At 59.4% G+C, this 13,309-nt stretch overlaps 1 protein-coding gene across 1 annotated transcript; it reads left to right on the top strand.

The window, feature by feature from the left end:
• The first annotated feature begins 2,046 nt into the window (after window positions 1-2,046).
• On the top strand, window positions 2,047-6,157 carry LOC139017845 (galanin peptides-like). Its single transcript, XM_070426466.1, has 6 exons — window positions 2,047-2,200; window positions 2,433-2,504; window positions 3,002-3,056; window positions 4,662-4,748; window positions 5,031-5,111; window positions 5,915-6,157. Exons 2-6 carry the CDS (start codon window positions 2,433-2,435, stop codon window positions 6,025-6,027), a joined length of 408 nt encoding a protein of 135 aa, XP_070282567.1. The 5' UTR covers window positions 2,047-2,200; the 3' UTR covers window positions 6,028-6,157.
• The last annotated feature ends 7,152 nt before the right edge of the window (window positions 6,158-13,309 follow it).

The following is a 13,309-nucleotide window of genomic DNA, read 5'->3' on the forward strand; positions in this document are numbered from 1 at the left end:
GCTGGGCTTTTCGGACACAATGCTGACGCCCACCTGCGTGCATCACTCGACCAGGTGGCCGGGCGTCCTCCCCACGTGAGACCTGAATGCTGGCTCCGGGGCCGGGCGTTCTGGGCCCAACTTTTCAGCTGAGAATCTCTGCTTCTTCAGACCGAGAGGCTCCTTGACCAAGTGAGTCAAGATCAGAGGGTCCTCAGGCTCTCGGCAGCGGCAAGAGGCACCTATCTAACCTGGGCCACAGGAGAGGGTGGCGCTGGCCCAGATGCACCGTGCACGGGGCACTTGTGTTCTCAGAAGAAGAGGGAGTGCTCAGAGCGATGGCAGGACCCCCCCCCCCCACCCCCCCCACACACACAGAAACCAGCAGTTCTCAGAGGCCGGGGCACCACTCCCCAACACGGCCTACATACAAGGCACAGGGCATGACAGGGTGTCACCATCACTCCTGTGATGAGTCACAGAAAACTCTGCTCTCCCGCTCTCAGCTGTCTCCCAGGGAAAATGTGCCCTCGGAATCCCCGTGGACTTCAGAAACCAGTTTGTGCGTCCTGGTCAGGCCCCCTGCCCCTTGCTGTCCTCCCACCCCAGCTGCCAGAAATAGGAGTAATGGGAGTCAGACCGTGACCTTGAGAACAACCCTGTCACCCCATCACAGCCGGGAGTCTGTTCCCGAGACCCCTCTCCAAGCCTCTTCTCCCTGCCAGCACCCTCTTCGCCCTCCAGCAAACCAGGGCAGCGCTTGGCACCCAGGCGAGGACCCTGCTGCCTCCTGTCCACCTGCTGGCCTTGACCCAAGTCCTCAAGCGCCCAGGTCCTTTGTCATCGTGCAGAGGAAAATGGCTCTCCCCTGGAGCTGTCTGCACAAAAGGTTCATAAAACTGAGATGTAGGCTAGAAGGAGGCTAGCATCACTGTTACTGCCATTTGTCCTGGATCCTGCTCACTCCAGGCCCCGGTGACATCGGTCAATCCGACATTCAGCTGGGCGGGTGGGGCGAGGGCTGCGCCTCCCAGTGACTGGCTGGAGGCCGGCGGCACCACCTACCGGCAGGGGCTGCCTCTGCGCGCCACTGCTGACTTCCATGGCCAGGGAGGAGGGGCTCAGGCAAATTTTTGCCTGCCAGCCTCATCCCTCGTTAGAAGTCTGGAGGTGCCCGTGTGCCCGGTGTCTGTGAGCCAGGGAGGAACCCACTGGGCCTGGCCCGAGCTCAGGAGGTATTCCTGGAGCAAGGAGAGGAGGGCCCATTCCTGCCCGATTCCTGTGCCACCTGCCACAGCCTCTTGCTACTGCCCTGCCCACGTGCCCTGCCCACCCGCCACCTCTGGGAGCCTGGGCTGGTGTCCCCTCCAGGCCCCCCAGGTCCCCAAGGGCTTGACCACTACCTGATCCCGCTCAAAGCAGCTGTGTCCTGAGCCCGGGAGTCAGCAGGAGAACATTGGCAGGGGCCCGCCCTAAGCCAGCAGTGCCCATGGGAAGTGGGGGGCACCCACAGCTCCGGATGGGAATGGACTCCTGGGGCCCACAGCCCAACAGCCCTGGCCGATGTGCCCCCTTTTAGCAAAGTACCGGCACCCAGAGGGGAAGAGCTGGGTGCCAGTCAGCAGACAGGGTGCCCCGGGCTGTCCTGCTGGGACTGAGGGGTGGTCCCGGGGTGTCTGGAGCTCAGCGGCGTTCCCGTAGGGGGCGCTGTGCTGGGAGGGGGCTTCGCTCTCCCCAGGACCAGGATCCCGGGTAGGGGTGGGGCTCTCCCTCACAGCAAGGACCCGGGTGTTTGTGGGAGCTGCTCGGGCTCTCCATTCACGGTGATGGGGTCTCTCCGCGTCCCCTCACTCCTCCCCCAGTCAGACCACTGCGCCCCCCCCCCCACCCCATGCAGACCACTGCGCGCCCTGCCGCGAAGCGTGGAGCCCCCTAAGGAGCCGAGTTGCGGTCTCTCCCGCCCCCTCGGGATTCGGGGAGGGGGCGGGACCCGAGCTCCGTGACGTGGCTCGGGACCAGCCGCATAAATAGCGGGGCAGCGGCAGCTCTGGGCACAGACACGTCGGGGGAACCCAGTCGCCGCACGCTCCTCCTTCGCATCCCGGGCCGTGCCATGCGGTGAGCGCCCCGGCCCGACCCGACCCGACCCGACCCTACCGGACGCCCAGACCAGCAGACACCCCGCCGGAAACTGACCCCCCGGGACCCGCCGCTGCTCAAGGTACCGCGTGCGTCGGAGGCCCCGGGGGAGGCGCCCCTCTCCCCGAGTTCCGCTGCGAGCGCCCGCCGGCCGGTGGATGCACCGAGGGGCGCGGCGCCTCTGCCCCGTCCCTTGTCCCTTGTCCGGGGGTGCAAACCGCTGGGTCCTCGGTCCCCTTCACCCTCCGTCCGGCCGGGTCGGGGTCCGAGCTCCGCCCCGACGTGCGCGGCTCCCGCCGCCCCTTCCCTTGCAGATGCCCAGAGGCGGCGCCCTCCTGCTCGCCGCGCTGCTCCTCGCCGCCCTGTCGGCCACCCTCGGGTCCCCGGTAAGTGCGCCGTCACCCCTCCGGGCAGAGGGGGCGGAGTGTGGGCGCTGGTGCCGGGAGCGGGGGTGGGGGGCGGGGGGCCGGCGGGGACGCTCCCCCCTTGGGTCCTCCCGCCATCGCTCCTCCCCGGTGTGTGCGGTGCGAGGACAGCCTGCTGGGAGCCAGTGAGCGGGGACTGGACGCCGAGCCGCAGCTTCTCCCGCAGAGGGTCGGTCACACTGGAGCCGGTCCGGGCTCACCGAGAAGCGAGCGGTGCGGATGGGGCTGGTCTCTGGCTTGTCCGATGCGCGCACGGGCCCTGCCATGTCCGGCCTTTCGCAAGTGCGTGTGATCCGACCGATGTTCTGCCTGGAGAGCTGGGCCTCTTCCCCGAACGGTCTGCGCCGGCTCATTATGTGACTGGGCCCGTGGTGGGGAGTCCAGCCTCCCGCCATGCGGCCCCACGCAGGCTGCTGGGCCAGGCAGGTCTGGCCATCGGCCCCTTTCTCCCGTCTCAGGTGAAGGAGAAGAGGGGCTGGACCCTGAACAGCGCTGGCTACCTTCTGGGTCCAAGTAAGTGACCGAGAACCTGAACCGGCAGACGCTGCACCTGCCGCTGCGGCAGCCATGAGTGTGAATCCTGCCGTTTCTGAGCTGCTGGGCGTCACTCTGACCTGAGGCTGGTCCAGTGTTAGATGAAGCGCAGGGGCACTTCCTGAGGCTTGGAGGATGGGGTCCCCTTAGGTTAATGGCACTTGCCACGTCTCTAGGTGGCACATCGCCCTCCCTGAAGCCACACCCCCCACTCCCCTCCCGTAGGGCCTAGAGGGACTCAGTCACTCAGTCCCTGCCCTGACCCCACCTGCCCTCCCCCAGCCTCGAGGTGCCTGACTCTGCCTTGAATCCTGACCCCCCTGTGGCCCTTGGCACCCCGTCTCCTGCCTTCTCCCTTTTGCCCACATTCCTCAGGGCTGCCTCCACCCGTTTAAACTGCCCGGGAGCTGTCTTAGTCCTTAATCCTGGAGTTTAAGTACATACTTTCTCCTGCTCAGACGGTTTATCCATCGCCCGGGGGTCCTTGAGAGCCCGGCACTGATGGCAAACACTAGGTGGGCCAGGCAGGACCCTGCACCCTTCGCACCCCTGAGCTCTCTCCCTCGGAGAGCACCTCGTCTCTGGGTGCTCCTGGCCCCCGAAACAGGAGGAACCGTTAGCAAAAATGTCACTTTGGAATGTTGACAGCATGTCAAGGAGACTTTTCACCCTGAGTTGGGAAACACCCTTTTCCACTGTGAAGTTTTAAGTCTCTGTTGAGTTGGACCCCCAGGAGCTGGCATGCAGACAACTCTTTGTGGGAAGTCCTTACAGCCTAATGGTTTGCCCTTGACCTCTACCGCCCGCATGACCTCCACCGCCCATGTAGAAACAGCACCGGAAGAACGCGTTTGCAGCGGGCACCCAGCCGTCCGCTGGATCAGCTCACTTACTGCCTTTCTCAATCTCGTGCCAGGAGCTCTGTCCTGGGAAAATGAGTTAATTTTCATTCATCCGGCTTGTGGATGACACAGCCCACCAGGCCCAGCAGCCAGAAACCCTGAGCCGTCCTCGCCCTCGTCCCCTCTTCTCCTTTATCTCCTAAGTCGCCCCAAATCCAGCCCCCTCTCCTCATCCCAGGCCACTTGGTATAGAGCCCTCATGCTTTCTTCCAATAGTTTCCTAAGGGAGCTCTCAAGAAGCACACCACCCAATGCACACACAGTCACCCAACCTACCCCACCCCAAGCATGTCTGTCTGTCTGTCTGTCTGTCTCTCTCCCCGCCGCCCCTCCCCCCTCTCTCCCTGGCTCCGATCCATCTCCCACACAGTTGCCAGAGTGGTCTTTGAAAAATAGAAATATTTCGGTACCTCCCTTGTTTTCAGAAACATAGGCCCTGAGCCCCGGTCGCCTGCCAGCACCCCTGGGAGCCTTGTGCTCCCCGCTGCGCCAGGCCTGTGGGCTCTGGGCCCTGGTCCTGTGGAGTCCCAGCACCTGGTGATGGACTGGGCCCCGGGTACACGCTGTCCTCCCTCCTGTGGTTCCCACACTGGGCTGCCGTGGTAGTCAGGTCCTTTGGGGGGGGGGGAGGGGAGGGTACAGTAACGACACTCAGGGGCTGTCTGCTCTGCTCTGCAAACAGATGCTGTTGACAAACACAGGTCATTCCATGACAAGCACGGCCTTGCTGGCAAGCGGGACCTGCAGCCTGAAGACGGCGCGAGGGCAGGTGAGGGGACGGGTCCCAGGGCTCCGAGGCCCTCCACTGTCCACCTCTGGGCACACAGGGCAGTGGTCCGAGCTGGGCCTGGCCACATCTGTCCACTGCTAGCAACAGAAACGACAGTGGGAGTAAGATGCTGGGCGGCACAGGGACAGCAGAGAGTCCTCCGGACTTGGGGCCTCCAGGAGAGGGGTCCCCGAGATGGGTGACAGAGATGCTGGGGTTCATGACCTCGGGGTGCCCGGAGCACCTGTGTAAGTAGTAAATGTCGATCCTTTTGGTTTCTAGGTGACTCTGACGGGCCGCTGCCCTGGAGCGATGATGATGTGCGCAAGATAATGGAGTTTCTGACTTTCTTGCATCTCAAAGGTCAGTGAAATGTGGCCGATTTACATTTCCACCTCCTAGAACCCTGGGCACTTAAAACGGAAAGGGTTCTCTAGACTTCTGCAGCGACCGATCCCCACGCCTGCTAGTTGGAGGTACAGCCCGGGAACTGGAACTAGCTAAAGCAGGGCTGGGCTTGCTGCCAGTCCCACACCGTCCCTGGAAAGGGTCATCAGACCTACTGTTCCCAGAGAGAGAGAGAGAGAGAGAGAGAGCGCCTCAGGGTTCCGTTCTCTCCGTGCACTATTGACGTCCCTGTCCGGCCACAGTGCCCCACTGCCCGGCTCCTCACAGGCGTCTGAGACCAGGTCTCGTCAGCACTGCAACTGAACAGGGGCCCATCCGTCAGATGTGGGCTTTCCTTTGGGTTTGGGGCAGGCTGCGTTTAAATGCATGGCCCTCGGCTCTGGACCTCCTGCAGACGCTGCCGACGATGAGGCTCCCCCTGCCCATTTCAACCCTGGCTTTGCTGTCTGTGCTTCATGCTTGTCATTCATTCAACAGTGAGGGTCTGGCCTTTGCCAGATAAGCTCACAGGTCCAGCCGCCCCGCGGGAGGCCTGCGCTCTGAGAGTTAACCGTGCAGGTGGGGGCGGGGGCCGGGGAGATGGACGCTGTGATGCTCACAAGAGACAGCTGGTTGTCAAGTTTCACACGTCACGATTTTGTGTGAGTTTGAGAGTCCAGGCTGATTCTGTTCTGTCTGGACCCTGTAAGGCGAGCTGGGGCTGTGATGTCCTCCGTGCGGACAGCAGGGGCTCATCACCCAGCGTCGTCTCTTTGCAGAGGCCGGGGCCCTGGTGCCCATGCTCCCCTCGGCGGCGTCCTGGGAAGACACAGAGCAGTCAGCCCAGAGGGAGCCGGGCAAGGCCCTCCCGTCCCAGGAGGTCAGATTCTGAGACGATGGGTCAGCTTGTGCCAACTCCCCGAGTCAGCCAGCCCCTCCTCTCCTTTGAAGCTGTGTTGTTATAATTTAAGATTTCCCCTTTGGTAATTATTCTCGTGGCAAAATAAAAACCAGCAAGTGTTTCCGTGTCTTCCTTCCTTGTGCCTGTCTGTCACCACCACCAGAGTGCTTTACGACAAGCTGGAGCCCTGTTCGGGTGGCCCAGTGGTTGGAGTGTCGTCCTGTACACCAAAAGGCGGCGGGTTCAAGTCCCAGTCAGGGCACACACCCAGGTTTCAGGTTCAGTCCCTGGTCAGGGTGCCTACGGGAGGCAACCAATCAATGTCTCTCTCTCTCCCTTCCTGTCTCTAAAAAAAATCAATAAAAAACATATCCTCGGTGAGGATTTAAAAAGATAAAAAAGATACCGCTGGATTGTAATCACGTGCATTAGATCGGTGCACATCGGGAACAAGACACAATTATGAAGGAACAGACGCCCTTGCCATCCTGGGGCCAGCAGGGGGCGGAGCCGGGAGTGAGCTGGGGACCCACAGGGCAGGGAATTAAAATTCGTGTGGTCCAGTTAGAAAGGTGATTGTCCCAAAAACTTCAAGTGCTTCCTAGCTGAGGAGATGTGTGCCCTGTCTGGGTGCGGGAAAGCCAGCCCCTGGCAGAAGCTCTGAGGACCGGTGGTGATGGTGCATCCCGAGGGGGAGGCAGTCACACCTGAAGACCCAGAGGAATGCTGCGAGGGGGTGGGGATGGGGGAGAGCCTTCTCTTAGGTCACGTGACGACGCGGGGCCTCTTGGCCTTGGGAACAAGTCTCTGGCTGCATCACATGACTATACGCACCTGCATGTGGCTGTACTTCTCACACTGACTTTCCTAAAAGCTGTGCTGACTTGCTAAACCCTCCCCCTTGAGCAACCCACAGGGGTCACGGCTTCCAGTGGCCTGTCCCTGGCTTTTAGGCTTCAGCTCAGCACACCTGGCTGCAGCGCTGGTCCCCACCCCAGGGTGCAGGTGGGCTCCCCTGCTGTGCTGGATCCTGGCTGCCTCTGGGCTCTGCAGGTCAGAATGGGCTGGGGACCTGTTCCCTCCCCTCCACACCTGACCCTCAGACTCCTGGCACTTGCCCTGGGCCTGGTGTGGACTAAGATGGTGGTGAGTGCGAAACACTCACTGAATGTTAGGATTGGTACACGAAGAACGTGAAACGGAACAACCACTTTTACTTTGGTTACATATAGGAATGATAGTGTTTTGGATATATTGGGTTAAATAAAATCATTAAATTGGCCTGGCTGGTGTGGCTCAGTGGTTGAGCATTGACCTATGAACCAGGAGGTCACGGTTCGATTCCCGGTCAGGTCACATGCCAGGGTTGCAGGCTCGATCCCCAGTGTGGGGCGTGCAGGAGGCAGCGGATCCATGATTCTCTCTCATCATTTATGTTTCTATCTCTCCTCTCCCTTCCTTTTTGAAATCAATAAAAATATGTTTTAAAAAAAGATTATTAAATCGAATTTCACCTGTTCCTTTTCACTTTTTTAAAATGTGGTGACTAGAAATTTTAAAACTACCTGTGTGGCCGGCAGATACTGCCATTTGCCCTGCTGAGAAGGAAGGCAGCCCCAGGAGGAGTCACAGAGCCCCACTGCGGCCCCCTTCCGCCCGAGGGTGTGGGGGGGCAGGTGACCCTTGGCCGCAGTGTCCCCGCTCTGCCCCAGCTCTGCTCCCGAGAACTCACAGCTCTGCCTCTACCTCGGGCTTTCGCCTCAGAGTCTGGATCCGGGTGGGAGACAAGGGGGTTGAAACAGAGAAATGAAGTATCAGAAGGAGGCTGTTCCAAATATCGCTGTGCTGGCCTGCTCCAGCTCCTGCTCCCCAATGTGCCAGAGGCCCCAGCCACATTGCCCGCCCTGCTGTGCCTGCAATGAGCTTCCGAAGGTTGTCTGCGGGGCCAGTACCACCCACACAGAAACATGACGAAGTGTATTTTCAGTCACCAAGCTAATTACAGCCACAGGAGACAGCTGAATTTTTATTCTTTGCTTTCACAATAGAACCAAAGGAGTCAACTTAACAGCTAATATTACCTGCTACTTTCTGCAAACTAGTCAGTTTAACCATACTCTACCAACAACAATAGCTTAACAGTAATCATGGAGAAGTTATTGGACAATAGAGCTTTTCCACAATCAAATAGAAACACCTAAGAAACTAGATACATTTCCGTCCCACAACTCAAGATGCTACGGATGGAAGCGCGGCCTGTGTGCCCGCTGCCTCTCGGTGTCCGGGCGTCAGCCGGGCTGATAAGCCCTGGGCCCTGGGACACGCCTGCAGTCGTTCCTTGGGTGTTCAGGGCTCTCTAGAGATCTCAGGCTGCATCTCAGCAGCCCAGCGGAGATGTTATTTCTAAGAATCTGGGAAATCTGATGGCTTTTATGCAGAGAAGCCTCCAGAGGAGACTCCCCGAGGGGATGAGGTCAATAGGGTGACTCTTCCCTCTCCCGCCCCGTGTCCACCCACCAGCACTGGGTGTGGGTGCAGAGGTCCCCAGGCTCACGGGAACCCACGCTCCCTCCTGGCCCCGCCATGTCGTCAGTCACGCCCCTCCTCAAACAGGGGCTGTGGATGCCAAACCCTCCCAGACTCAGCCTCCTGTGTCCCCTGGCGCAGAGGGAGCGCCCACCTCGATGGTGCAGCTGTGGACACAGACTGGCCTTGTGTTCCTTAAAGCAGCCTCTCCTCCCTGGGTCCCCGGAACCCCGAGCGCAGACCCGCGGCTCCTCTCTCCTCCCGCCTTCTCCTCTACTCCATCTTCAACCCTTTGGACTTAAACTCGATGTGGAGAATCTGGGACAGGCACCTCCCGAACTCCTCCAGGACCATCTGCTGGGCCAGGCCCTCCGAGCAGCGCCCCTTCTCCGCCTCCTCGCCCTGAGCCAGCAGACAGGCGCACGCGGCTTCCACCACCTCCCAGGAGATGCACGAGGACCGCCTGCAGGGACACACCAGTCAAGGCCATGGTCACAGGCCCGGCTGCTCTTCAAGGCCGGCGTGTTCCAGGGGACAGGCTTGTCATGCATTTCAGAGACTCACTGGCAAAACCAAATGCTGTCTTCCTGATATGGAAGCTGTTCACTAGAATAGCATCAGGATTGCTTTTAGAAGGAGATACGGAGGAAGGTAAATGTGTCAGCTTCTTGACATCCTTCTCGTGGTCGATTCTACGTTTCTCAAAATTAGATCCTCACAAACCCAGAGGCCTGGGCTCCGGTCAAGCCCGTGGCTGGGCAGGAGCAGCAGCAGGAACCTCAGACACGACCAGTCCCTGCGGACAAGCAGCCTGGGTCCCAGTGCCGTGCAGGGCTGCGCCGCCCTCCTGGGTGCCCGCTCCCCCACAGGTGCTCCTGGGGCTGGGGAACCCCAGGGGCTCTGAGGACTCCCTCGTCTGTCACCCCTGGGGTGCGCTTGCTCTGACTGCCCAATGGGCCCTGAACAAGGACCTGCAAGACGCTGTGCTGAGTCCTGCAGGGGCAGCCATGTCCCCAGGAGATCGGGACAGCATGGCTCAGCTCAAGGCCGCTCACACCGAACATTTTAGGAAAACTCTATTAAAAAGTGTTGGGTTATGAAAATAGAGACAGGTGCTGGGACTGGTTAAAACCTCTCACAGCCCTAGCCAGTTTGGCTCAGTGGATGAGCCTTGGCCTTCGGACTGAAGGGCCCCAGGTTTGATTCCGGTCAAGGGCACATAGTCGGGTTGTGGGTTCAATCCCCAGTGGGGGCGTGCAGGAGGCAGTCAATCAATTATTCTCTCTCCCTCTCCCTTCCTCTCTATGAAATCAATAAAAATACATTAATAAAGTAACACACTTAAAAAAACACCTCTCCACCAAGGTAACGGAAGAACTGAGTTGGAGGTGAGAGGACAGGGCTGCCCAGGGCAGAGCTATCACTTTGAGACCATAGTCCACAGCTCGGAGTCGTCGTCACACTCCATCGACACGCGGTCCCGGGGGAGGCGGCCACACTGTCCCTGCAGTTTCCCAGAGGACTGGGCCACGCCTGGTCAGCGTCCACCAACACAGCACAGCCCTCTGCAGGCCACAGTGAGGCCACCTCTGACGTCTCTAAGCAAAGAAGCATGAACGTGGCTGTTCAACATTAATGACATGTGAACGCAGAGACGGTTTTTAAATGGATAAATCTGGTCCAATATAAAGTTATTACTCAATCTTTGAGCTACGAGGACCACCGCATGGCCGCAGGCTAACGGATGGGAAAATACCCAGCTGCACGGGCTCATCCTGCTGGGGAGGACCAGCCTGTGTCCCGAGCATCTCTGCGCTACCACCACACGGTGCCGGTGACGGTGACGGTGACGGTGACAGTGAGCGGCTCAGAGGTTTGCTGTCTGGAAGCCACACCCTGCAGCCTGAGGCCAGTGGCCTGCTGGTGGCTCCTGCTCGGAGGACAAACAGGACAAAGCAGCGGGGCCTCTGGGGACAGTGTGGGTCCAGGGTGAGTCTGGAAGGGGGACGGCACCTCGTCCAGCCCTTGGCGCCCGCCCTGCAGGCAGGCCCGCACCTTCCAGTGTGTGCATGAGCCCCGTTCCCAACCAGGAGGTCAGTTCCGAGCACCTACCTCTCCTCCCTGAATTTGGGGAGTCCTGACACGTAATGGCTGCCTTCAAAACTGCCAGCTTCCGCGGAGTTTGGCACGGCCATGAGCGTTTTTTGTTCGGGGCTTTCTTCATAACGTTTGCAGCCAATGCATTTGCAGATAGAGGAGCACATGATTTTGGCCTGGAAATAGAGAATTGTCCTACAATCACCCAGAAGAACAAATTCTGTTTGGACCTCCAATAGCTTTATGGTGTACACGGAACCAGCAATGTTCAGACCAAAAGAGCAGGAGTGAGAGGAGCCCGTGGCGGTGATGTGAGGAGCGCGAGGGGCACGTGCCCAGGTGCCGCTGTAGAGGGGACACAGTGGGGGGCTGACAAGGGGGTGGGGAGGGGCTTTGGGAGGCTGGGCGAGTGTGGGTGGAGTCCCCAGGGGGCGCTAACGCTGATTTTGAATGCAGCTGTGTAGCTGGTTACACAATCCCAGCTCGGGTTCACCTTGGCCCGCAGTTGAGGGCACCTCGGGCTCCCACTGCGGCAGAAGATAAGGGGGTGGAGGAGTCTGAACCTGCCGGCTGGCCTGTGCTCGGTGTTCTGGGCAGGCCTACCTGCCTCCCAGTGGGTGGACTTTATTCCTTGTTTCATGGCAGTGTTGTACCCAGGGGGCAGCAAGGGGGTACCAGCTATGTCCAGCAAGCCTGGGCCCAAGCCCTTGTTTGTGCCGGCCCTGGGCACGGCCCGCAAGCTGGCCCTGGGACATTGGGGTTTCTAGCGTCCTCTCTGCCCAACCCCTGCCATTTCCCTCTGTTCCTTCCGGCTCAAAGGTGCCTGGTGTGCTTTATTCTGCACCTCTGGGTGTTTTGTTCGGAGGTTTCTCGGGATTTCTAGTTCCTCTATAATGCCAGGGACTACAGGTCCCCTGCACCTCACGTGGCCGTGGCTGGGCAGAGGCACGTGGCTGACACAGCGTCACCCGACAGCCAGCAGGGCGCAGTGAGGAGCAGAGAGACGCCACAGCACCTGGGGCTGCGCTCACTGTTAGGATTCGCCATCTCTGCACCAGTTTTGACTGTATTTTCAGGATCTGCACGGGGGTAAAGGAGGGGGGGTAAAGGTGGGGGGATGGGCGGCTAGGTCTGCTTGCCGGACCTTTCAGCGCCTATCTCCAGAATCATGAGGCCTTTCTTGCATCTGAGCTTCTATGACAACTTTTTAAAAATGAAGCTCACAGCCCTGGCCGATGTGCTTAGTGCTTGGAGCGTCAGCCCATGCACCGAAGGGTCGTGGGTTTGATTCCCTGTCAAGGTCATGTATGTGGGTTGGGGGTTCCCTCCCAGCCCCAGGTCAGCTTTGCCTGTCACTTGCTCTCGCTGTTCCCTGGAGGAGCCACAGTGACCGCTCCGTCGTCAGTGAGAAATGCACCGCCGGTCCATTCACTCCGCTCACACGCTTGCCGTCTCCGCAGCCAGTCTCTCAGGCTTGCCCCTCCCACCCTCTGGCTTCAGCGTCATATATGTTTGCTAGGTTTTTGCTGTAGAAAACGAACGGTTGGTGAAGATGCTGAGGAAGTGGCTGTGTCTGTGGATGCGTTTCCTCCAGGGTTTCTTGTTGCTTTTCCTAGGACAGCGGGACCCGGGGCTCTGCTGTTGGCTCACTACTGCCCACGCGCCGTGTTCCAGCATCTTCCTGCGGGACCGATGCAGCCAGGTGGGGCGTGTGCACGACTGCTGCCCTGGTCTTACAGACCCAGAAACTGGGGTGCTGGAGGTTGCATAGCGACGGCAAGTGATGGAATTGACTCCAAGGCCCACCGAGCCTGGGTCTCGGCCGCTGGGCTTGCTGTTCTCATGCAACTCAGCTACCTTTTATCCAGCTTGTTCACATGTCTTATCCATCTACCTACCTTCCCTCTAGACATACAGATGTGCACATGTTCTTAATAACAACGTGACTCGGTGCTCTTCCTAAACAGACACGAGTCACAGCGCAGTCCCGTCCGCAGGCTGGCAGCTGGGACCTGGGCCCCGTGCTGCGGGACGAGGTCAGGACTCTGAGCAGGCTGTGCCCCGTGTGCCCCACCAGTCAAGTTAGACGGCCCAGCCCCAGAGACTCCCGATGACGCCTGCCCATCGACACCCTCAGGGGAACCTGTTTGGACTTTGGGGCTTCGTTTTGCCTCTGCTGGAACCTCACGCAGGTGGAATCATGCAGCGTGTACCCTTTCCGCCTGGCTTCCTCCCGCAGCGCACGCCAGGAGATCCTCCCGCAGCTGCACACAGCTCTCCTCCTTCCTGCCCCTCTGACGGCCAGCCCGCACAGGCTCATCGCCCTACCACAGATGGACACCCGGGTCGTGTCCGGTTTGCGGCTATTATGAGTAAAGCTGTTGAGGGCATTCTGGTAAAGGCTGTGGTGGACATGTCTATTGGCTGTGTGTTAGAAGTAAGATAGGACTGCGGGGTGATAGTACATGCAAGGGTTAGCTGTAGTAGTTGGTGCCAATCAACTCCCCAAGTGGTGGTACCAGTTTCTATTCCTACCAGCAATGCATGGGAATGCCACCACTTTTTAAATAAAGTGTTGTACACTGCAGACAGTACCTTTTACCCTAAAGAAAGTGCTACTATACTGGGTTATGTGTGTCATCAATTTCAA

The sequence above is a fragment of the Myotis yumanensis genome, unplaced genomic scaffold (assembly GCF_028538775.1).
Source record: "Myotis yumanensis isolate MYYU_CA2020_CCGP unplaced genomic scaffold, mMyoYum1.0.hap1 SCAF_10, whole genome shotgun sequence".
Lineage (NCBI taxonomy): Eukaryota > Metazoa > Chordata > Mammalia > Chiroptera > Vespertilionidae > Myotis > Myotis yumanensis.

Bases quoted from the DNA above. Each gene is read 5' to 3' on its own strand.
- LOC139017845 (XM_070426466.1), top strand. From the start codon at position 2,433: ATGCCCAGAGGCGGCGCCCTCCTGCTCGCCGCGCTGCTCCTCGCCGCC. The intron at 2,505-3,001 runs GTAAGTGCGCCG...CTCCCGTCTCAG, and splicing joins CGGCCACCCTCGGGTCCCCG to GTGAAGGAGAAGAGGGGCTG. The intron at 3,057-4,661 runs GTAAGTGACCGA...CTCTGCAAACAG, and splicing joins TGGCTACCTTCTGGGTCCAA to ATGCTGTTGACAAACACAGG.